We start from the raw sequence: 23,543 nt of genomic DNA, 5'->3' as shown, positions 1-23,543 counted from the left end.
ATTTAAAACATGTTGATGTACGTATTATGTATTTTTTTAATGTTAATATGTATGAGATATTACGTGGATGATAGATTATGTATTATGCAGGTATTTTTTTATCAAAAAAATTTAATATGTCTATTTTTAATAGGAGATGCTGTTGAAATTTCGACAGAATTATAAACTTTATAAATTTATTTAAATTAAAAATAATTATTTTTATAATTTTTATAATTTTTTAATATAAATTTATTTTATATATATATATATATATATATATATATATATATATATATATATATGTATTCTAATCATTTTTTTATGCATTTTGGGTGCATTATCAACATTAAGGGTATCTTGGTCATTTTATCAGAATCTAGCAATAAAAAACTGTCAAACGAACAAACTTTTCTAGCTTCTGTGCTTCTGTAACGAACAACTTCTACTGGATGTGACTTTTCAAGCTCTGAGCTTCTGCTTCTTCTAGAAGCCAACTTCTGGAACTGGCTTCTGTAAAGAATAGACCCTTATTCTCCAATTAAACTGTACAACATAAACTCCATTCCTAACTTCCTATAGATTGGAATGGGACACTATATTTGATCGTTGTTCTTTTTATTTAAGCAAACAGATTTGCATTTTTTTGAAAGGTTTTACAAATTTTTATTGAAGATGGGTTCAACGGGATTTGAACCTAGGTCATGGGATTAGCTTTCCTCAAGCCTTTACCACTTCGCTAAGTGGCACCTACACAAATTAGCAATTTGTAGTTATGCGGGAAGACGAATTTAAAAACTATGTCAAGGAATCATCAACTACTCAATCCTTACCAACTTAGCAAGTTGACACCTTTATTATTTGATTTTTCTTTAACAGGTGTTGAACAACTATGGAGTGGTAAATGGAACGGGTGTTACTTATGGTACTAGATTTCCTTGGATTCCAAGGATGATGAGCCCTGACAACAACATGGGTGGTTTTGGATTCAATGGAGGTCTCTCAATGGCATTTCCCAGTAGTTCTTACCCTTGTAACAACTATGGACAATATCTAGGTTTCTATAAACCACAAAACAATGTCCCGGTAAACAACATCATTCAGAGGATAGCTGAACCAGAGCCTCCCACTGATTCCATCCGTAATTGCTTTGCATGTAAAACAACCACAACTCCGTTATGGCGTAAGGGCCCCAATGGTCCAAAGGTATAAGATTCTTGCAAAACAAATTACATTGAGATTACAATTTTCCTTATTTTCATCTATTTAGTAAAACTATTTTGTTTAATTTCTTGCTTGTTTATTCTTAGCATATCTTTTTAAACTTTTTTTTTTTTTTTTGGTTCTTGAATTTTAGACTCTATGCAATGCTTGTGGGATTCGGTACAAGAAGGAAGAGAAAAGAATCATGAAGATGAGGGCTACAGAAGCCAATGTGAGCAACCCTCACAAGAAACCCAAGTACTAGGGTGGAGTGATCCTTTGATTTTTCTTGTGTGGTGGTGTTGAATAAAGGCTTGAATCAAACAATAACCAGCATACCTTTCTTTGGGTTTTTAAATTTCATAATGGATTGGGGCCATTGATGCATGCTTTACTTTTCTTCATTTGTTTACTTGGCGCTTTATCAAGTGAAAGTCCACCAAATAATATGGGCCAATCACTCATGGTTTTAAATTGACAAGGGAGAAATATATATCCCATGGAGCAAAAAAGGATATATATAATTTCGTAATAAAAATTATATTATGGCTCTTTAGAAGTTCTATCAAAATATGGTAAGTTGGGAAAATCTAACACTTCGATTAAAAGGTATTCAGATGAATTTAGAAAAAATATTAGAATTTGCAATTAATGATTTTGAAAAATAATTATGATTCAAATTGCTGATAGAGCATTAAAATTAGTATTTATGAGACACGCCATATCAATATCTAATTTTATTTTATCGAGTAACATTTTGGGACTTTTAAAGATTGGATTCGGATCAATTAGACTTATTCAATTAATTATCATTTGTTAGTGGTATTTTGTTAAGTAACTTAACGTAAATTCATTGAGGTCAATGTGGTAGTAGAATATGATGGTTCATTAATTTCTTATTGTTATGTTCCTAAAAACATTCATGAAGTTGAATGATGGCTCACCTTCATCATAAGTCTCTTGTATATGATGTCATCACTATTATTTGATAGGTCAAAATCTTCAATTGGCTATTCTTTGTGGTGATGATAATAAAATAGGAACATGAAAGGATGACATGGATTGAAGGAGTTGCAAAGACTCTCATGAGATACAATTGAAAAGATTTAGATATGTATCCAAAAAAATAAAAATAAAAGATTTTTTTTTAAGAAATCAAATTATTTAAATAATAGGTCTCAAAATCTTAGGTTGAATTTTATTTACTTGTTATGGGAATTATTCATTTAGAAATGTAATATTACCTTAAATCTATAAAACTAAAGAGGACTGTTGTCCACCCTGTCTCAATCTTGATCCCCATAAGAAATGTATCTCAAGAATAATTTTTAATTTTATTTTATTTTATTTTCTTTTTCTTTTCAAGAATACTTCCAACTTTATTGTTTTTTTCTCTTCTACCTCATATCTAATGATACCTTTCAACTTTACATATTGCATTTGCCTCGTCTCTCTTTTTCAATAATATCCCTCCAATGTCCCCTTATTTTTAGACAAGACTCCCAATTTTGTCTTTCCTTTTTTACCCCCTTAAGTTCAAAGATGTAACTCTAGTTTATTATAACTAGACAACTTGTTAAAAAAAAACTCATTTTCAAAACTTTTAAGGGAGGAAAAGAAAATTGGAAACATAATTGAATTATCTTTTTTAATGTGAGAAAATGACTAAAACACCCTCATTTTCAATATCAAAGAAAAAAATCCTTGATTTCCTCCCAAACTCAATTTTTTGAACTTTACAATAAATTACCAAACCTATTGGAAAACAATAGTCACCCCCAAGACTTTCCATCAAATAGGTGGCTGAGATCATATCAAGGATTTGTAAGAAAAATATATCTCTGAAAACAAATTATACTTGTCTCTAAACAGATAATATATGGTCATCAATGGCAAATTTGAATTATTTTCCTTTTATCTCAACCATCATTTAATGAAAAGTAAACCTCTTATGATTGTCTTTGAATCCTTAGGCTAAAAAAAAACAAGCCTAATTTTCTTTTTTATCTTAGAACTTGAGATGGTGTGTGTTTTGAAGAAAAGATCAAGACTTTTTTGCAAATATTGAAGATAAGGGTATTTCCATAATTTTATGTCAATATTTCACGGAAGACCAAAGAAAGATAATGTCATCAATTTGAACTTCGAATTTTAAAACACATGGGATTATCTATAAAGAGAATTTTTATTGGCACCCCAACTTTTACTTATTACACTCCCATCTAGATTTTAAAAATAATAAAAATTGATATGGTGAGAATCTTATCCTCCTACTTTAGGAAAGAACGTTAAAAGAAATCAAAATCAAGATCTTAGAGTAAACGATCCTCATTGAGGTAAACTTGTTCTTTATGACAAGTTATAGTTGATGGTGGCAATGTCATAATGTTAATTCCTATTTTAAATGCCATGTTAATTTTTTTTTTGTCAGGAAGTGGTGATAAATAATTTGAAATAACTTGGTTGTGATAAGTAAAAGTTGGATTGCAATAGAATTTCTCCAAAACTTCTACAAAAAATCGGAATGCTTGGAGTGAAGTCATAATTAATGGTGTGGTAGTAACACATCCCTTTATTTATTCTCTGAGAGACTCAGAGTCGATCTGTGTCACTCTCTCTTTGTCTCTTTCCATTATTTTTAATCTCCCGAGTCGAGACTTGAGAACCCGCGCCCTTTCGTTTCGTACCCTCTTATCAAACCCTAGTTTCTCTCTTAATTTCTTGGGTTTTACTGTTTTAGGGTTTCGATTTTCTCCCTTTTCTTTGTATTCTTTTTTTGTTGGATCAATCGATTGATTTCGTCGTCGGATCTGTTCTTCGCCATGAATTTCGGACCAGGTCGCAAGAGAGGGAGGCCTGAAGCTGCTTTAAATGGAAATGGAGTCAAGCGAAACAAACCAGGTTCGTCTTTCTCCCTGTTTTCTGTATCTTTTATGCTTTAATTTCACATTCTAGGGCTCTGTTTTCTTCTTGTTGTATGATTTTTTGCTACTGTTTGGATTCTAGGGTTTGTTTTCTTAGTCTCAAGGATTTCGTAGCTTTATGTCTTGTGTTTCTAAAGCTGAAATATTGATAATTGAAGCATAATCTCGGTTTAGTTTATGATTGTAAATTAAGATATTTCTGCTTCCTTTTGTTAATTAGGTTTTTGTTTTTAATTTTTCAGTATTTGAGCTTTATGTCGAGTTCACTTATGTTCTTTTCTGACTCATAATCACAATATTCTCCGAATTTTTCCAAAAAATTCTAAAATTCTCCTAACAGGGGACCAGCGGATTATATCATTGAAACCACGAATTAATTGTCAAATATAGTTATGTTTTTACCTTCACCTTCAAAATAATATTTTCTTCAGCACTCAAAACTCAAGAACAGGATGTAGTTTCTAGAGAGGTTGACCCAAAAATTTCCCAAAATTATCATCGAACCCCTGCCGAATAATTATCTGAATCTGAACTTGGTTACCATGCTCTATATATGTGCATTATCAAATCATCCCCTAAACTCTAAACTGGTAATCCTAAAATGGGGATAATACATCAAACCACACTAGTATTTTATCAAACTATATATATTTCAAGCTGCGCCTAAGAAATTTCAGACATGCATGCTTCGAGTAAATATAGCAGAGAAAAGAAAAGAAGAAAGTCTCATTAGATGTCAAAGGTTTTGTCATTATGATGTTCTGTGGTGTGTTGCATAGTATTTTCACTATCATTACCTCATGAAAGGAAATACTTTAGGGTTATTGCTTGATTAAATCAGGGAAATTTTGTGAAAAGATTTTAACATTTGTGTAATTTTTACCCATTTGAAAAAAGTAAAAGGAAAAAAGAAAAAAAAGAAAGAAAAGGAAGTCATGTTAAACATTGTGCTAAGGGGAGTTAGTTATTGTTAACAATTTTGTTTCACGAGATTTTAAATAAAGATGAGCCCTTGAATGTTCTTGAAGTACTCAGATAAATAACTGAATGAAATTTTAACTGAGAAAAAGAATTAATGTTCTGCAACAGAAATGGAGTCCTTTCCATCTGGTATAGGAAGCAAATCGAAGCCATGCACCAAGTTTTTCAGGTTCTAATCTTAACTCATCTAATATAAAATATCTAAATGTAAAGTTTTCCCTGCTGCCACTGATTGTAACTTTTAATAATAATAATAATTTGTTTTACAATTTTCACAATCAAAGATATCAAGACTAATGAATTGGGCATCTAAAGTTGTGATACAGGTTTATACCTTTTGTTGCACTAATCAAGTTAACAAAGATATTTCTTTTTGATCAGTGAGTTAATGACGATTATTGAACTGTGATAACGGTTGATTTACAAGAGTGCAGTTGGGTATAACCACTTACCTGGCTGTCTATGGTACAAAGGCACTTGTATTGGGAGGCAAAGATTCTCTGTATATAATGTTTATATTCTGTAGCATTTAGTTCAAATAATCAGTACATATAATCTACCCATACAAATTGATCAAATAACATTGCATTGCATTTATTTTTGATTTGTCAGCTTCTATTTGATTGACAAAGGTGTTTATTTTGTACAATATTATTAAGTTATTCTCTTATCCAACTTGGTCAGTATAGACCCTTGTGTGAGTTTGAAACTTCATATTACAAAATCAAATAAAATGTTGTAGCTCTACTATTTTTTTATACTTTAACATGCTATTTTTAAATTAAGATGGTCAGTTTTTATTTTTATTATTATTTTTTTTTTTTGAAAGGGGAGTGGTGGGGGAAGGGTTAACTTTGTCCCCCTTAAAGCCCATACTGACAACCCTGTGAAAACCCCAGTTTTACTATCCCTAGGAAGGATGACTTCAATTTCCATCTTTTCCAGTTCAAGTCTTCCAGTTCTTTCAGCTTCATTTATTTGATATTTCAAGCATTCATAAGGATTTTTTTCTTTATTCTTCTTGCTTAACTAGTTGCATGCATGTTTAGAAAATGCATTTCATTTTTTTTCTGTTATAATTAGTTGCATTAATTTGTACTATATATATGTAATTATTAATGTAAATGATATAAAAATAGAAATTATAGATTTTATATTAATCATATAATATAAATTTTTGGCCCATTGGATGGACTAGAGAATTATTCAATCTTTAGACTTAGCTAAGGTGTGAAGGTTTAACAATAAAATGGAATAATTCCTTCTTTGTGATCAACATGGAAGCTTTTGTTCTCAACCATGATAGGAGACAAATCTTAAAAGGATTTCTGGGAGGGAAACCTGGCAAATAAATACTAGCAGGCTTTCAATGAAGCACTGATGTGGGAAAAAATTGGATTTCATGTGAAGATCAAAGATCAATAATTGTCTACAACCACAACGACAGATGACTAAAAGAAGTCCAGATTATAGTTTTACTGGGCTTCCTTTGATGTGAATAATGATGGCATGGGGTGCTGCCTCTACCTTAGCATTGTAAATTTTAACGGTCTTCACATCATGCGGTCTCTTGGCAAAAAGGCAGTGGTATGCAAACTGGAAAGTAAATGTAAAACTAAACAAAAGAATATACAATTAGTTGTTTCACCATCTACTTTATGCTTGTAACATAAACTTGTTACAGTTCAATTCAAGATATGAGATGGTCAATTGTTAGGATTGTATTTAAGATAGATCTCCAAACTAAAAAGGGATATGTTTTGTGGGGATCCTTGAGCTCCCAACAAATGAACCTAGGGAGGAATTTTGGATAAGTGCAAAGAATGGTAAAAATAACTCACATAAACAAAGCTTTCTTGTTTTCATCGAGAGGATTGATAAAAAAGGGCTTTTAGTCACATTCACATTTGTCCTAAAACCGAGATTCCAATTTACTCGATACATTTTCCTTACTCCTAATCATGAAATTTTTAATCATGCAACCTCTTTCTTGATGAGAAAGTGCAAGGAAGTGGGAGTTCCTTTATCAGAGTGCTCCATCTATATTCTCAAAATCTACCTATTTCTATTCTTTACTAAGAAATGAACCCTATTGGAGAATTCATGATGAACCTTTAGAATAACTTTCCAAAACTATACCGTAAGTATGAATTATTCCATTACTATGCCAACAAAGTTTTTGTTCCACATCTTGACTCGATGAGTTTTCTTATGTTGTATTCCTCCTTGAACCTCGATCAATGTATTCTTAGAAGAGTTATGTATATGTTTCTAAGCCCTTGTCCCTAATTCTTAGATGATTTTCCAATATAACAAGATATGTGGTGGGGATGTCAAAGCTTGAAGAGTAAATTTTAGTTTTATTTAGGTTTTTGTTTTCAGACTTTAATTTTATGTTTTATTGGCCCTTGATCTTAGGATAATATTTATGGGTAGTTTAGTAACTTTAGTTTATCTTTTATTTAAGTTTATTAAGGTTTGAAAATTAGGAAAGAGAGTTACGAGATTAGGTTATTTATTTGGTATATTAATGTTAGGATTCTTGGATTTATTTTCTTTATATATAGATTGTGTTAAGGTTTTTTTTAAAAGAAGAATTTTGATGAATGAAGACTTAGGTCTGTCATGGAGTGAAGTGAATTCTCTACCACTCTTTTTGTGATTTGAAGAGACCCTTGGTGTGATTCGAATGTACTATTTTTTCTACATCTTCTCATCTTTCCGTTTTTATTTATTGTTTCTTGAGTTTCTTGAAATCTTGAATCCATCAAGAATCCTCTCTTCTTGATTTTCTTTTAATCCATGTTGTTCTTGATTCTTTATTCTTGAAACCTACAAACCTCAACTCTTAAATCTTTCTCAATTCTCTTAACCTTTAATCATTACCCTATGAACTTTAACCTTTAATCCTTTCCTTACCCTATAACCGTAACTTTTTAATCATTTTCTCTATCCTACGTTAATTATGATAAATTTTTCATTTTACCTTTTGGGTTTACTTTATTCTGACCCAAATTGTAAACCCAATATCAAATTTTAATCCTTACCCAAAATCCTAAATAAAATTTCCTCTTCTTCCCTCAACATTTTGCATCAATATTTTAAAAAGTGTTGTCTTTAGCATTCCCAAGAAAGTCATTTATGAGCTTCTCCAATTTGTGAGCAATGCTTTTTAAAAATTATTTGTAGGGGAGTATTCAGCTTACAATCTTAAGATGGCAATGTTGGCTAACAAAATTTGTCCTATATGGCTTAAAAGTTTCGGATTGGGTATTTTTTGTGAGGATGATCTCTATGGTGAGGAGATAATCCTCACCAAAAATCAGCCTAATCCGAAACTTCTATGTCCATCAAAAGTGGTTTACAAATTTTCAATAAAAAATCAACGGTTCACAATTCTAAAATAATTTTAATGGGGTTAGAAGTTCCAGATTGGGCTGATTTTTGGTGAGGATGATCTCCTCACCATAGAGATCATCCTCACAAAAACTCAGCTCAATTAGAAATTTCTAACACGCATTAGACAAAAGTTTTGGTATCGTTTTGTCATCCTATGATTGTCAGATGAACGCTCCCCATATATATACGTATACATGTAATACATAGGAATCTAATGTAGGCGCTATTTATCAGAATAAGTCTGCCTCATTTGGAGTTGCAATTAGTCTTCCAAAGAGCCAATTTACTCATGGACCTCTTTATAATGGGATTCCAAATTGTTTTCAAGAGGTTCTTAGCGTTGTAATGGAGCCTAATGTTAGATGAGAGAAAGGTTTCCACAGTGTACCCTAGAAAATTTGCAAGACTTGAGATATTTTCACAATCTCCAAAATCAAGCACCTACTTTTTCCCAAATTTATATGGAAATGTGAAATTGCTTGAAAACAACAAAGGGGGCCTATTAGGAACTTTAGTTGCTCATGAATCGCCCTTATAAACGCAAGGGTATCTTCTGCAAATTGTAAGTGCAATATGTTAATGTTGTTATTCCTTATCTTAGAACCCTCATGGCACTAATCTTGACTTATTCTTGATGTCATTCTGCTGAGTGCTTCTACCATTATGACACAAACCGACATGGAGGGGAGGCTTCTTATTGCAAACCACTGGAGCTCTTGAAGAAACAAATTGGAGACCCATTGACCAACGTCAAAATTGTGACTATAGACCCAATTTTGGATCTTGATTCTCCATGTTAATTTAAAACCTGATGTTCCTTATAGAACCTAGAAAACTTCTTTTTATCGACAAAAAAAAAAAAAAAAAACCTCTAAAAGCATGACTATATGCTTTCACCAAATCTACTTTTTTTTTTTTTTTTTTCAAGTATAACGATCTTATTAATGTATAAAGTAAGGTGCACAAGAGAACCAACTAAAACACTAAAAAACAGAACTTTGCAATACCCAACAAATACCTTGATCCCACCACCCCACAAAATCTTCATAGAAGATACCCCTAAATTCCTTAAAAGCTTTACGCATGCACACAAAAAAAAAAAAACCCTAGGACAGAAAAAAGAATCTTCTGAGTCGAACAAGTAGATCCTTCAAGAGTACGACGATTTTGTTCTCTTCCATATCCCTACCAAATTATAAAGGTGGAAAATACCACAAATAAACACAATCCTCGTTTAATCACTTAGTTGATAGTCAAGATCTAATACCACATCATGGCCTAAACAAAGAACAAAACTTGGGATGGCACTTTCTAAAGCCCAAATCACCACAGTTGGGAAGGAGGAGGGACCATGCCTGAGAAGGAACAAACTGATAATCTGCCATCTTTATTTCTTTACCAAACCAACATATAATCACTATCCGATTATCGAGGAATCCCCTCAATGCATTCCAAAAGCCTTGCAACCTCACCAACTTCCCAATCATTAAAACTTTGACGGAAGCCTAAGTCCCAAAAGTTGTCCCTGAGTGCCCTTTTGATAAAAGACTCTTTAAGCATTTCCTTCCTACAAGAAATGGCAAAAAGCGAGGGGAGTTGAACTTTCAGATGAGCATCTCCACACCAAATTTCCTCCTAAAATCTGATCTTCTTGTATTTTTTTATTTTGTACCTTCCTTTTTTATAGATGAACGAAAGGACTAAATAGTGGCAAGCTCAGTGCAAATTGGGAGGGACCCTATATAGTAGAAAGACATAGAAAGGCATCAACTTATTACCTTAAAACCTCTGAAGGGGATGTGGTTTCCAAACCTTGGAATGATATACAACTTAGGAAATGTTCTCAATAGCAAAATCATTCATAATGTAATAAAGTAGAAGGAAATGTGAGTATATGTAAGGATAGTAAGTATGTGTAATCTCATATTCAAGATAATAAGAACAGAAGAAAGTTAGACCGAGGTCACTTTATGCACTCGTGGGAAAGTAAGACCGAGGTCGCTATCGGCATTCAAATAAAGTAACACGCCGAGGTATCTATCGTGCAATTGCTACTTTGAGGAAGTTGGGTCAAGCAAGATGATTAGTCAAAAGAAAAGAAGTTTCCACACAAAAAACATTTTAAAGGAAAAAGGTCTGAAACCAAAATCTTGGCTCTTATTCCTGTTAAAACACGAATGAACAAGTTACTTAAAAGAATAAGCTTTGTTTTTGCAAATGTTAGTGTATTTTACGTATTAAGACAAGGAACATAAGATGAGTGGAAATATAACCAACGAAAGAAACAAATTTCATTTTTTATTTTTTTTCAAAGAATTGTTACATTTATACGGGGCATACCACGAGGTTACAAAAGTTAAAATATGACGAGACATGAACTTTGAATCCCTCGTCTTCGAGCTGAACGAGTTTCTTGAAAACACAAACAAAAAAATGAATAGGGCATCAAAATAGATGAGCAAAGCTAAAAAACACGGAAGGAGAGTAGAGGATGGCATGTAAAATCAAAATATAAGGGCTACTTGTAACCAGAGACATGACCAATTAACAGAAAGAAAATTAAAAAGGTTCACCAACCTGGCCATCCCCAAGGTTAGTATACCATTGTTTAGTGACCATCACGGTCAGATTGTCATAAATGTTCAAACAGTACCATCACAGTACGTAACATAAAGTGTTTAAGACCCCTGAGGTGTAGTATATCACCAAAAATTAGAAAAAGAAGAGGAATATGGGAATCTGTCAATATCGTCGTGGATGACCGCTTCACCGATTTGAGTAGGATCAACATTGGCATCTTTTCTTGATACCTTTAATCGATCTTCGGAATCCTCCGCCACCCCCTGCAACTCCCCCTTGTTCAACAACCCCGTCCTTCATGGACACACTGACCTCTCTGTTTAAAACCACCATCTTGTCATCGTTCTCTCCTTCGCCCCTATCTCCTCCGATTGAACCGTTTCAGGAACAACGGTTGTCACTGGGTCCACGATCCTGTACTTTTTTTTCAACAAGCTTCAATATCCACAAGAGATTCCACAAGTTGTCGATTCTGAGTAACCAACCTATCAAACAGAGCTTGCTTCTCGTTATGAGAGTTTTCTTTAGCATTATCAAGATCAATTTTCATTTTTGCCAACTTTCCTTCCAGTTCGGCAATCTTTGCTTGGGCCCCGGTCAAATTCTTATTCAAGTTATCCCTTTCGAACCTAGTCCGAGCTAAAGTCCAAGGTCACCCTAAAAGCTTGGTCATGCTTTGCCTATGCCTGATAAGACATTTCCGTTGATTTAAAGAGTACTTGGAAAAGAGGAAAGAGGATGCAAAAGAGTTGAAAGTTAAGTGAATAAAAACAAGCTAAGTAAAGGAGATGGAAGAAAAAGCTATGTTTACTTACACCAATCAGATCTTTAGAGAGACGGTCAAATTGTACCAATTCAACAAAATCATTGATTCGGTCACATTCTTGGCAAGGGAAGCAGACGAGAGAATACTTTTATTAATCTTTATAGGGCTGTTCGATGTATCTACCCGAGGCCTCCAAGGACCAACTCTCTGGGGAATAAGTAAAAAGGAAGCCGATTGAGATCAAGTTACCTCGGTAGGAATCAAGGAAGAAGAAGAAGCTTTCCCCTTATTCTTAGATCAAGGGGGAGCATGGTCTTTGGATGATAACTTTGTTAAACATCTTTTTCTTTGTGAAAGGGGAACATCAGTAGATTTCCTCTTACCGACCAAGGAAGAAAGTCTTAGGATGATGTCGAGTCTGAGAAAGTGGAGGAAGTTTGAAAGAGTCGTCATCTATGTCTTGACCCCTCAATTGAACTTGAGGAAGACTTATTGAAATGAGCGTTGTTAAATCCTTCAATAGTACTATCATTGAAAATCTCTGTGATCATAGGCTCGATAAGAGGAACTCCAACAAAGTGAGAAGGAACAACGAAAACAAAAAAAGGTGAAGGGATGGCGATGAAGACACTGAGACGGAACGATCTAAACCTTTCAATAGTATGTTTCACCGGTTTAGGCCTAAGAGGAGTAGGAAGTTGCAACAGCTCCTTGTACGATCTTAAGACCCTTGTATAGTCTAAGAACTCAATCCATTAACTCCTTCCATTTTGGAAGACTGCCACATTCAAATGTTGCCCTACATTTATGTTAGTGAAAGTTCAAATATTGAGCTCTAATCATCTGAGGCAGAATAATTAGTGGAAGGTGGAAAAAAGCCCTGCAAGTTACCTGGGAGAGATTTTTTCCTCGAGACATTGGTACTTGGAACCCTCTATTGGTGCTTTTGGACCGAACCCCCATTCACCCGAGATGATCACCGGGTATTTATACCACATCTTATCAGCATATCTTGAAATCATGGATCAAAGCATATCTTTGAGGAAATGTATGTGTATGATTATGTCTGAGTCTATGCTATAGTTGTACCTACTATTCAATTCTTCTATACAATTGGATAATTTAAAAAAATTAGCATTCATTTGAAAAAGTGTAAGGTTGAGATGTTGAAGAAGATCCCTAAGGAGATTGGAAAGGTCGAAGACCAACGTAAATTTGACCTAGAAAACAACCGATTGCATAAGGTAAGATCGACGTAGGTTCTACTGTATCCTCAGTCCACCTCATTGGAACAACAGGAGGAATATCAAATTTGTTCCTAACTTTGACCAAGTCAGGGTAATAACGTTTCGTCATTAAAGGACTACACAAAGTGAAAACGGAAAGAAAGATGCAGCAGAATAGCGTGAAAGCAAAAAAAAAAAAGGTACACAAAAAGCCCAACACAAAAGGTAAGTGTGAGCGCTTAATAGGGGGGTTCATGCAAACAAAAGTACACAAGAAAATAAGGATCAAAATAGAAGGGGAGAAGACAAACAGTAAATTTGAAAAAGGGTAGTCCGAAAATCAATCTACTACGACTGCTAGAGTTTGCCATCCTTCGGAGCAACAAAACCTTGGCTCAGAAATGACTAAAACCAGAGAAAAAGTAAATGGGAGATTTATAAGGACTCTCTCGTTCAAATCCATCATCATTAACGCCTTGAAAATTCAAAAGACGCATTAAATGCATCGTATATCATGTCTTTTCAGAAAATAAGATTCAGCTTGCCCTATTACACCCACAATATTGTTGCCTAGAAAGAAGTGAATCATTACCCAAAGGGCGTTTTGAACCCCAATTGATAGAATTCAGGTTTGGGCTCAGCACTAGTCAGGTATTTGCAAATAACGAAAGGATTAGAAGTCGAGATATTTTTTGCCACCTCGGCACACACTAAGATGCCAAAAAGGGGGCAATTGTGGAGGCTATTTCTGTCACATCATACGATAGGAGCACATGTCATGAAATAATCATTCTTTGGATAAAATCTAACAGCAAAAATCGACTGAACCACGTATCTTAGACAAAATATGATATAACAGGGAAGAGCAAAGGTATCATTTTTTGACGTCAAGAGTACAAGATATGATATAAATCGGAAAGTCTAAGTTCAGTAGTTAAACATCATTAATTCTGATAAAGTGAAATGGATTCATGTTGACACATCGAAGAAAGTTAATGATGTCATCCAGATTTGTTTAAATTTGATCTAGACTGAAGTGAAAGTTGAGGATTATAAACGTATACAAAGGTATCCTAGTAAAGGTTAAGAAGTCAACTAGGGCTCCTGCTCGGCCCATCGAAACACATACGAGCTTGGAGAATCACTTTTAGTTTAAAGATCTATCAGGTCAATCAAAGGGTAACTCGGGTTAAGAATCTATTCCCTAATAAGACGAAAAATTAAATGCGATATGGGCTCTTCCGCATAGAAATCCTATCATTTTATGCAAGATCTAAGAGCACTTATCACAGTGTGGGTTATTGGGACATCCTCTGACTCACCTACTCCCAAGCAGTGAAATCTTACCCACTCTGCATTAATGGGGTTAAGACACTGCAAATTAAACTTGATGAGAGCATTAATGTAGATATTGACACAATTCCCAAGAAGTTAGTCAATTTCCATCCAATTTGGGTAAGTCGTGTGGTGACACTTGTTTAGAGAGGTTGGTATATAAAGTATCAAGAAAGAGAAGAAAAAATGACTGAAGAAAATCAAGAGAAAAAAAGATAAAAAAGGAAATAGAGAAACTCTCTACAATTCTATTGTTCATCTTCTTTTCCATTCTTAAGATTTTGTCTTTCCTTGTATTTTATTACTAACAAAATCATTGAAGAATCATTGGCAGGCATCACACCAGGGCCTCAATTCTTATTCCTGTTGTCTTCAACTACTTGGATCAAGAAGGATTCAATGAATAGGATATCGATCAAGATCATAAGCATCACCTGGATTAAGGTATAACTCAAGGAGTGGAAATGCCTAAATACTTGTCCACAAAATACAATAAAGAATGATAGAAAATTTAAAGAATGGAGATGAAGGTGAGTAGTAGAATTCATAAAGTTCCTCTATTTTTTTTTTCTTTTAATTTTCTTCAGCCCCCCATTTCTTCTCTTTCTTGTTATTTTATAGGCTAACCATATGGTTTACCCAAATTGGATGGAGATTGGCTAGTTTTTTAGGCGTGTGTCAATATCTCCATTAATAATCCCATCGAGTTTGATTTGCAGTGTCTCAGTCCCATTACAACAGAGGGTAGGATTTCATTGTTTGAGAGTAGGTGAGTCAGAAAATGTCCTAATCATTCCCAATGTGATAAGCACTCTTAAATCTTGCATTAACTAACAGGATTTCTGTGCGGAAGAGTTCATATCACATTTAATTTTTCGTCTTATTAAGGAACAGATTCTTGGTTCGAGTTATCCTCTGACTGGCCTGATAGATCTTTAGACTTAAAGATATTCTTCAAGCTCTTAAGTTTTTCGATGGACCGAGTTCGAATTCCAGTTGACTTAACCTTCATTAGGATGCCCTGGTGTATGTTTATAATCCTCACCTTTTACCTTAGTCTGGATCAAATTTAAACGGATCCGGGTGGCATCGTTAACTTTCCTTGATGCTTTAACGTTAATCCACTTCCCTTTCTCAGAATTGGATGTGCTTAATAACTAAACTTAGGCTTTTCGATTTTTATCGTATCTTGTACTCTTAACGTTAGAAAATGGTACTTTTACTCTTCTCTGCTATATCATATCCTGTTTAAGACATGTAGCTCAGTCGCTTTTTGTTGTTGGGTTTTGTCTTATGAATAATTATTTCATGATACGAGTTCTTATCATATGGTGATTGAAATAGCCTTGACACGAAACAAAATTTATTTATTCAATCTGGCCACAACAATCCAAAATTCTTTCGAATGGAAGACTTCCAAGCAAAATTACAAAAAATTATATTTCTAAATTTTCTTTTCTTTTCTCTTTTCAATTGAAATATGCCTATTCTATTTATAGAGGGAGGCCTTTACAAATAACCCAAAATAGAGGGGGTTTAAAATTGTGAAAATGGTAGATAATTGAAATATAACTACTTTGCAATCGCTATATAACGATTGTGAAGTCGCTATATATACACAATCGTTATATATAATGATTGTGCAATCGTCATATAGCGATTTTATTATAAGTAAAATATCAAATTTTTTCTTCAATTTGACAATCTTTCACTCCTTGTCTTTCTTCATGACATTTTCACTCTAATTTAGTTACTTTGAGTGCCATGAGGCTCCGATCATCCAAAACAATGTTTGATTTCCAGTCAAAAGGCTTGTGATTTTGTAAGCCCAACATGATGGATAAAACCAATATGTTTTGAGAAACATTTTGATGCATTCAAAATTTTTGAAGAAACTTCAATGTTCTATTCCGACATTTTGAAATACCAATACCTTTCAGCCAAAACATCATTAAACATAATAAATTTTCAATTGTGCATCCTAACACATTTATAGGATCAAGAATCAGAGAAACAAAATTTACGAGTACTTATTAAAGATGAAATCATTTAGATAAATAAATCTAAAATTTCTATCGCCGAATTAATCTATGGTCTGAATTGTGATTTTTTTGGATGAATAGAAAGAAATTGTGGAATTTATTCAATTTTTTGTTTTTCTTACCATAAATTCTAGTAAATAACTAAAAGCAGTAGAGAAGATGCATTTGCTCATTTGTTATGTCATATTTCTTTCAAAAATCTTTAAAATACATATATCAAGGTGGTTTCTATTTGTTGATTTCAATTGCTACTTGTTGTTTTTGTCTTGAAATCCATGGCGGTCTATTTTCCCCATGAACCTCAAAAAGTGAGGAAATGTGGAGAAAACATATATAAGAGTGTTCTTTAGAAACGCTCCTCCCATGTTTCGGTCAATATTAGAGATCCTGTGTTTGTTTATTTATTTATTTATTTTTTTTTGATAGATAAAGTAAAAAAAACAAATATACAAATGAAAGGGAAGGTCAAGTAACCAACCCAAAAAAACAAAGAGTTAAGAGACTCGATAATGTTACAAAAAATCCCACTGAACTAAAAGTCCTCAAAGAAACACCCTTTTGAACTCTTTGAAAATTTAACACCAATGAAAAAGCAACCCTAGAGTCGAAAAAATTAACTCTTCGATTGATTGAAACCTTCCTTCAAAGATTCTTGAGTTTCTATCTTTCCAAATATTCCACACAACTGCAAATGGGGTTAAGCTTCAAGTTAACCTTTTTGAAATATAAAAGCTCATGACCAATTGAAGCCATTCTCCAAAGATTTCCCTCTCCAAACCCGGAAGACAATAAACAACTCTGAACAATGATAAAAAGCGGTTCCACACCTCCTCTGTCAACGTGCAATGCATAAGCTAACGATTACTAGCAAACCTCCAAAAGCTACTTTCCTAGCAAAGCTCCACTCAATCTTCCCAAACTCCTCAACCTAAGACCCCCCAAACTCTTCAAAGTGGACACATTCCTCCAATTGACCAAATGAATTTTGCTTGTCCCATCCTTATCATGTCAGAAAATCTATAAACAGCTTATCCAAGTTCAATACCACACATAGGAATCGAAAACAAAGAAAGATAATAGATGGAAATGCTAAATAACACGCTCTTGATTAAAGTTAGCCTCCCACCTTTAGAAAGATAGTTAGCTTGCCAAGAACTCAATTGTCTAGAAATCTTCTCAATTAGCGACTTCCAAATGCTTTTGATCTTGTACGATGCTCCCAAAGGTAAACCCAAATAAGAAGAGGGAAGAGTCCTTGCAAGACAACCCAAAGTAGTTGCTAACAACTTCATATCGAACACATGGCCAACTTGAAAAACCTTACTTTGCAAAAGTTCACGGGTAATACTGAGACGGCTTCAAAGTAACACAAAAAACCCCAAGAACTCTAACCTTATTTATATCCGCATCCCAAAAAATCAATGTATCATCTGCAAATTGCAATTGAGTAACCAAGGGAACCCTAGTAGGTTCCGCACTCTGTGAAATTATCTTGTAGGTAGCTCCCACCAAAATGATTGATGTAAGGTCTTTCACCCCCACCTTTTTAGGAATTAAAGCTACGAAGGTGCAATTCGATTCGTGATCCAAAATCTTGTGTTCATAGAAGTCAATCAGGACGACCATCAAATCATCTCTAATCGACTTCAGCCTTACCTTTGTTCTCCCTCTGTCTAGTAAACAACTCTCCTCTGGCTGTAAATCCAAACACTTGTAGGATTGAAAAAAGGTCTTATAATGGCCTTACGGATTGAAGAAACAGAATCTCCTTCTCAGAAGAGTACTGAACCTACTGAAGTTAGAGCCAAACTCAAAGAAGCTTTGAAAGGATTATGAAGACTAGGAACAACAAAATTTTGATTGGAAGAAAAACTCTCCCATGGCAGCCCCTTCCACGTGTGCTTAAAGTTTGACTCTCCACACTTTTTTGGCACGTTGACGAACCTTATCCAATAGCTTTCATCTCTCATTTTTAATACAATTCACAAAATACCCTTTTGATTTTTTTAAATTCAAATTTATAACCTTTTTTACACGTCTTGTACCTGGCCTTCCCATCCGTGTTTTCCAACTGATGACATGCCCCTCCCCCACATTTTGGTCAATAAGTATTAGAGATACCCTTGTTTTCAAACTGAAGCCATACCCCCTTGACCTAGGTCTCCTTTGAAACTACTGTAAATGTCTTAAATGCCTTGATTATTTGTTTCCCTCCCAAACCAGTCATCTCCAATCTGTTTTTTTTATACTTGTTTTCAACCTTATGATTCTGTCTTTTCAACCTTCAAACCTCAAAAACGAGGTGGAATTTTGGTAAAGTAGAAGAATGGATTTTTTTATAGAAAAACAAGAGTTTTTACATGACGTTGGAGATGGTGAGTTGAAGAGGTTAAAAATAGTTTACCCTCGAGTCTGACAGGTTGAAGATGATGGATTTTTATATTGAACTCATCTTCAATCTTAAGAGGCTATCTCTTTCAACTTTCAAATCTCAAAAATTAGATAGGATTTTGGAGAAGAATAATGATGAACTTTTGGGAAGAAAAATCAAGGATTTTCTAGGAATTGATTATGATGGATTCAAGACGAATTGAATTGGTTAAAATTAGTATTACCAATAAGTTAACAACTTGAAGATGACTGGTTTTGGGAGAAAATCAGTGGGCTTTGTGATGCAGGATGGTGAGGGGAGAAAAGAAAATAACGGGGTTTAGGGAATTCTAGTTTTGGATTGGGGATTGGGTTAAGAATTTGGGTTAAGATAGGGTACACCCAAAAGTAAAATAATATTTTTGCAATTACGATAGTTTTAGTGGGAACGATGAATGTAAAGGGTTAAAGGTTAAGGTTTATAGGGTATGGATTAAAGGGTTAAGAAAATATGAGAAGTATTAAAGGTTGAGGTTTGTTGGTTTCAAGAATCAAGAATTAAAGAAAAAAGAGAAAATAATAAAAATAAAAGTAAAGATTAAAAGAAAAAAGAGAAGTGATAGAAAGATAGAACCTTGGAATCACACCAAGAATGGTGGAGAATTCACTTCACTCTATGAAAGAAATTCATTATTTATTCTCAAGATCCTCGTTTTTTAAAAAATCCTAATATGTTCTATATATAAAGAAAATAAAACCAAGAATCTTAATCAAACTAAAATACCAAATAAATAACCTAACTTCGTAACTTTCTCTCTCCTAAGTTTCAAATCCTAATAAACTTAAATATATAACGAACTAAAGTTACTAAACAGCCCCTAAATATTATACTAAGACCATGAATCAATAAAACATCAAAATAAGTCCCAAAAATATAAAATTGAAGTCCTAAAATAGAAAAGTAAATAAATAACTAATCTAAAATAATCTTGAATGATAAAACGATAAATCTAGACCCAAATAAGTGAAAACCTAAATAATTACAAATTTTCTTAAATCCCTTGACTGTTGACTTGATTTGCGTTCCATATTACTTTGGCTAGAGGATGAAGATGAGGTTATATGAGTCATTTACATTTCTCTTAGAAAAGAAGATCTTGATCAAGCTAGCATGTCATCAGTTTGAAAACATGGGGGATATATCTAATATTGATCACAATGTGGAGGTCTAAATCATGTCATTTACTTATTACATCCCATTTCATTTTTTTTTTATGAGTAATTTATCTCAAGGCTTTGATGTGCCTATATCCTATCGATGTCAACCTCAACAAAGAAGGGTCTTTGTGGTGCATGCTTAGTGATCTGGAAAATTAGTTGCATCATAAAATAATGCATAAAGGATGGAGCCAGGAAGGTTTTTTATAATACAAGGTATGAGTGCATGAATGATTGTTTGAATATATTATGGTTCTAAAATTTTGTATTCCATCTCATCTCAGTCATGAATCATGAATGACACCAATGGTAGTGAGTGGTGAAAATTTGAAATTAACGAAAGCATTAAGAAAATAACGTATAAAATCTTTTTGTATAAATCTTGTGAGTAAGCAGTGTTGATTATTATTATTAACAGAAAAATATACTGAGGCAGCTGAAGATGCAAATGTTTTATCTTATTTTATTCCATTGTTTAATATATTTGTTGTGGATATTTTGAATATTTCATTTTCATTTCACAGTACAGAATACCAAGAACTGTCTGTGTCTCTTAAAATGTGATTTTATGAAACTGTCATTTACATTACATGATTAAAAGTAAAACTTCTATTTGTACACCAACACTTTTGTGTTATTTTATTAAATGAAAATCTTTTCATTTCTTGGGATTCCCAACCACCCCCAAGTTTGTTGGGTTCATCATTCCACCTGGTCGGTTTGGGTTGGGCCAACTTCAACCTGCCATTTGTGACCCAATAAGTACCCAACCGGTCAACAGGTGGGTTCAGGTCAAGGGTTGCCATTGTGGCAATGCCCTCCTACTGAGGAAAATCTGTAAGGAATACTGGCAGCTTGTATCTTATTAACAATATATATTAATGGAATTTTCTAGATTATTAAATTGCTTCATTCAATATTTCTGTACTTGTATTATTAGACATTTTTTCATGTTGTGATCCTATTATATTGGCGGCCTAGTTTATCTCTAGTCTCATTCCCCCTTCTTCCCCCTGTTCTGATTGTGCCCATTTTTCATTTTTTTTTTTTGTTGTAATTTTTGGGCTCTTATTCTTGTATGATGGTTTGCTGTGCAGCACTGCTGGGTGTCCATTTGGTGAGGGCTGTCACTTCCTGCACTATGTTCCGGGTGGAATAAACACGGTTGCTCAGATGACCAACTTGGGTGGCAACCTACCTCTTCCCCCTTCCTCTCGAAATCCAATCGGTCCACCACCGATGTCCAATGGCTTGTCTCCGACAATTACTAAGACCCGAATTTGCAAAAAATTTAACACCCCGGAAGGGTGCAAATTTAGGGACAAGTGTCATTTTGCCCATGGTGAGAGAGAACTTGGCACGCCTTTCGTTCCATCTCATGAAGACCCTCGAGCTATGGGTCATACAGGAGGAAGATTAGCCGGCCGGCTCGAACCACCACCACCCGGAGTTGCTGCCGCGGCTAGTTTTGGTGCTTCGGCTACCGCTAAGATCAGTGTAGATGCCTCCCTTGCTGGAGCAATTATCGGGAAGGGCGGTGTGAACTCGAAGCAGATATGTCGACTCACAGGTGCCAAGCTTTCCATAAAAGAGCATGAATCGGATGCCAACTTGAGGAATATTGAGCTTGAAGGGACCTTTGATCAGATCAAGCAAGCCAGTGCAATGGTTCGTGAGCTAATTGTGAACATTGGTTCAACTGCTGGCGCTATGAAGAACAACCCTACTGGAGCAGTACCCTCGGCGGTTGCTCCAGCCAATAACTTTAAAACAAAGCTATGTGGGAACTTCGCCAAGGGTTCGTGCACATTCGGAGAAAGATGTCACTTTGCACATGGTGCAAGTGAGATGCGTAAGCAAGGTGTTTGAGCCCTTGTACTGTATTTCTTCCCTTGTTTTCATTTTCAGGACATATCGCTGTCGTCTTGTATTTATGCTTTTGTAGTATTTTTAGGACCACTGTTTGAGTTTTGGTTGTCTAATGCAACTTTAGGCCAAGAAACAAGATTACAGTGTATGAAGGCTCTCTAGGTTTTGTTTCCTTTTCAACTATTTTATGAAATTTCTTAGTTGGAACTTTGGAGTATGGGTGAGATGAATGGACCAGAAAGGTGATCTAGTGACAGCATATTGTTAGGCTCCTTGACTGACCATTCTTATGATTTGTGTGGGAAAAAAAAATTTTGTTTGTTGTAATAACAGCACAGATTTAAATGGTATCTTAATACCTAAAATAATTATCCAAATGCATCTAAGATATGGGTTTGGATTATAGAACCTTGGGGTCGGTATGCTCGTGTTTGCAAAATGATTTCCCCCAGTAATTGTGATTTTCAGGTGTCAGAGATTGCACATTTTACTTGGAATTCAATTTTCTGCCCAAATTTATTTTTCGCCTCAACCCCAAAACTGTAACTCATATCTATTTGACATTTTCCTCTTAAGTGTTATGAAATGGTGATATTTATTTTTCAATGATCATTTTCCCCCAATTTCTTATTTTCTTAAAAAGAAAAAACTAAGTCCTGTAATCCTGTAATCTTTCAACTCGCATGAAATCAAATGGTTTTTCGGATCAATGGTGGGATATGCCCATATCCATCCTAGATCTAGGACCGTTGGATACTTTAAAACCAACTCATTTCCAGTGGCGCCCATAAGGGAATTTGTTACAAGTGTTTGGTTGGATCATATTTCGGGCCAATCATGACCCATCTTGCGACCTAGGGCGAAGTATGCTCTCTCAACCTTTTATATTAATGGAAAAAAAATTATTGAAAAGGGGTTTTAATGAAAAATCACTTTCTTTCGATTTTTGTAGGAAGACAAATTTATTATTTTGATCATATTTTTATTTGGATGCTTTGATTAGAACATTATTTTTTGAAGACATTAACTTCCAACAAAATGATTTCTTGAAATTTATTTTTGTTTGATATTTCTTGGAATTTTTTTCATGATATTTGGTTGTATTAGGTTAGATAATTAGGGCCTGTTTGGATACCAGGAGCAGAACTACTCTTCCAAAGAACAGGAGCTGAAGTACTCTATGGAGGAGCTGGAAAAGTAATTCTGTGTAGAAAGGGCGTTTGGCAATCAACTCTGTGAAGTACTAGCAGGAGTACTTTTGTGCTGGAAGTCTGTTTGGGAACCATACTGACTTCTCATGACTTCTAGAAAAATGACCAGAATACCCTTATATTATACCAATTACTGTTTTTTATCTTTTAGTGTCATAATATGCCTTCAAACTATACTGTTTTTGACATTTTTACTATAAATATTAATATAATATAATATAATAAATATTAATATAATATAATATAATATTTTAAATATTAAATATTAATATAATATGTTTAAATCCATTATACTCAAAATTTTAAAAAAAATTTGACAAACTGTTTTTGACATGGTATGACATAATATTTAAAAAAAATTGACAGACTGTCTTTTAGTATCATAATATGCCTTCAAACTATACTGTTTTTGACATTTTAACTATAAATATTAATATAAT

General features: G+C 34.0%; 2 protein-coding genes across 3 annotated transcripts in view; both read left to right on the top strand.

Annotated features, from left to right (window-relative positions):
* The window catches only part of LOC147386846 (uncharacterized), a 43,419-nt gene extending 41,850 nt beyond the window's left edge, over positions 1 to 1,569 (top strand). For both annotated transcript variants that reach the window (XM_086423754.1, XM_086423753.1), the window contains exons 2-3: positions 859 to 1,185; positions 1,337 to 1,569. In XM_086423754.1, the coding sequence (XP_086279880.1) occupies positions 859 to 1,185; positions 1,337 to 1,447 (438 nt within the window). In that variant the 3' untranslated portion in view covers positions 1,448 to 1,569. The remainder of the gene's footprint in view (positions 1 to 858; positions 1,186 to 1,336) is intronic.
* Positions 1,570 to 3,771: 2,202 nt separating this feature from the next.
* LOC147386845 (zinc finger CCCH domain-containing protein 14-like) lies at positions 3,772 to 22,099 on the top strand. Its single transcript, XM_086422086.1, has 3 exons — positions 3,772 to 4,083; positions 5,196 to 5,256; positions 21,121 to 22,099. Exons 1-3 carry the CDS (start codon positions 4,005 to 4,007, stop codon positions 21,890 to 21,892), a joined length of 912 nt encoding a protein of 303 aa, XP_086278212.1. The 5' UTR covers positions 3,772 to 4,004; the 3' UTR covers positions 21,893 to 22,099.
* The last annotated feature ends 1,444 nt before the right edge of the window (positions 22,100 to 23,543 follow it).

Source organism: Akebia trifoliata, chromosome 14 (genome assembly GCF_017979445.1).
Source record: "Akebia trifoliata isolate Shusen 1 chromosome 14, ASM1797944v1, whole genome shotgun sequence".
Taxonomy (NCBI): domain Eukaryota; kingdom Viridiplantae; phylum Streptophyta; class Magnoliopsida; order Ranunculales; family Lardizabalaceae; genus Akebia; species Akebia trifoliata.
The sequence above is the reverse complement of the archived record's forward strand: the minus strand, read 5'-3'. Positions and strand labels throughout refer to the sequence as shown.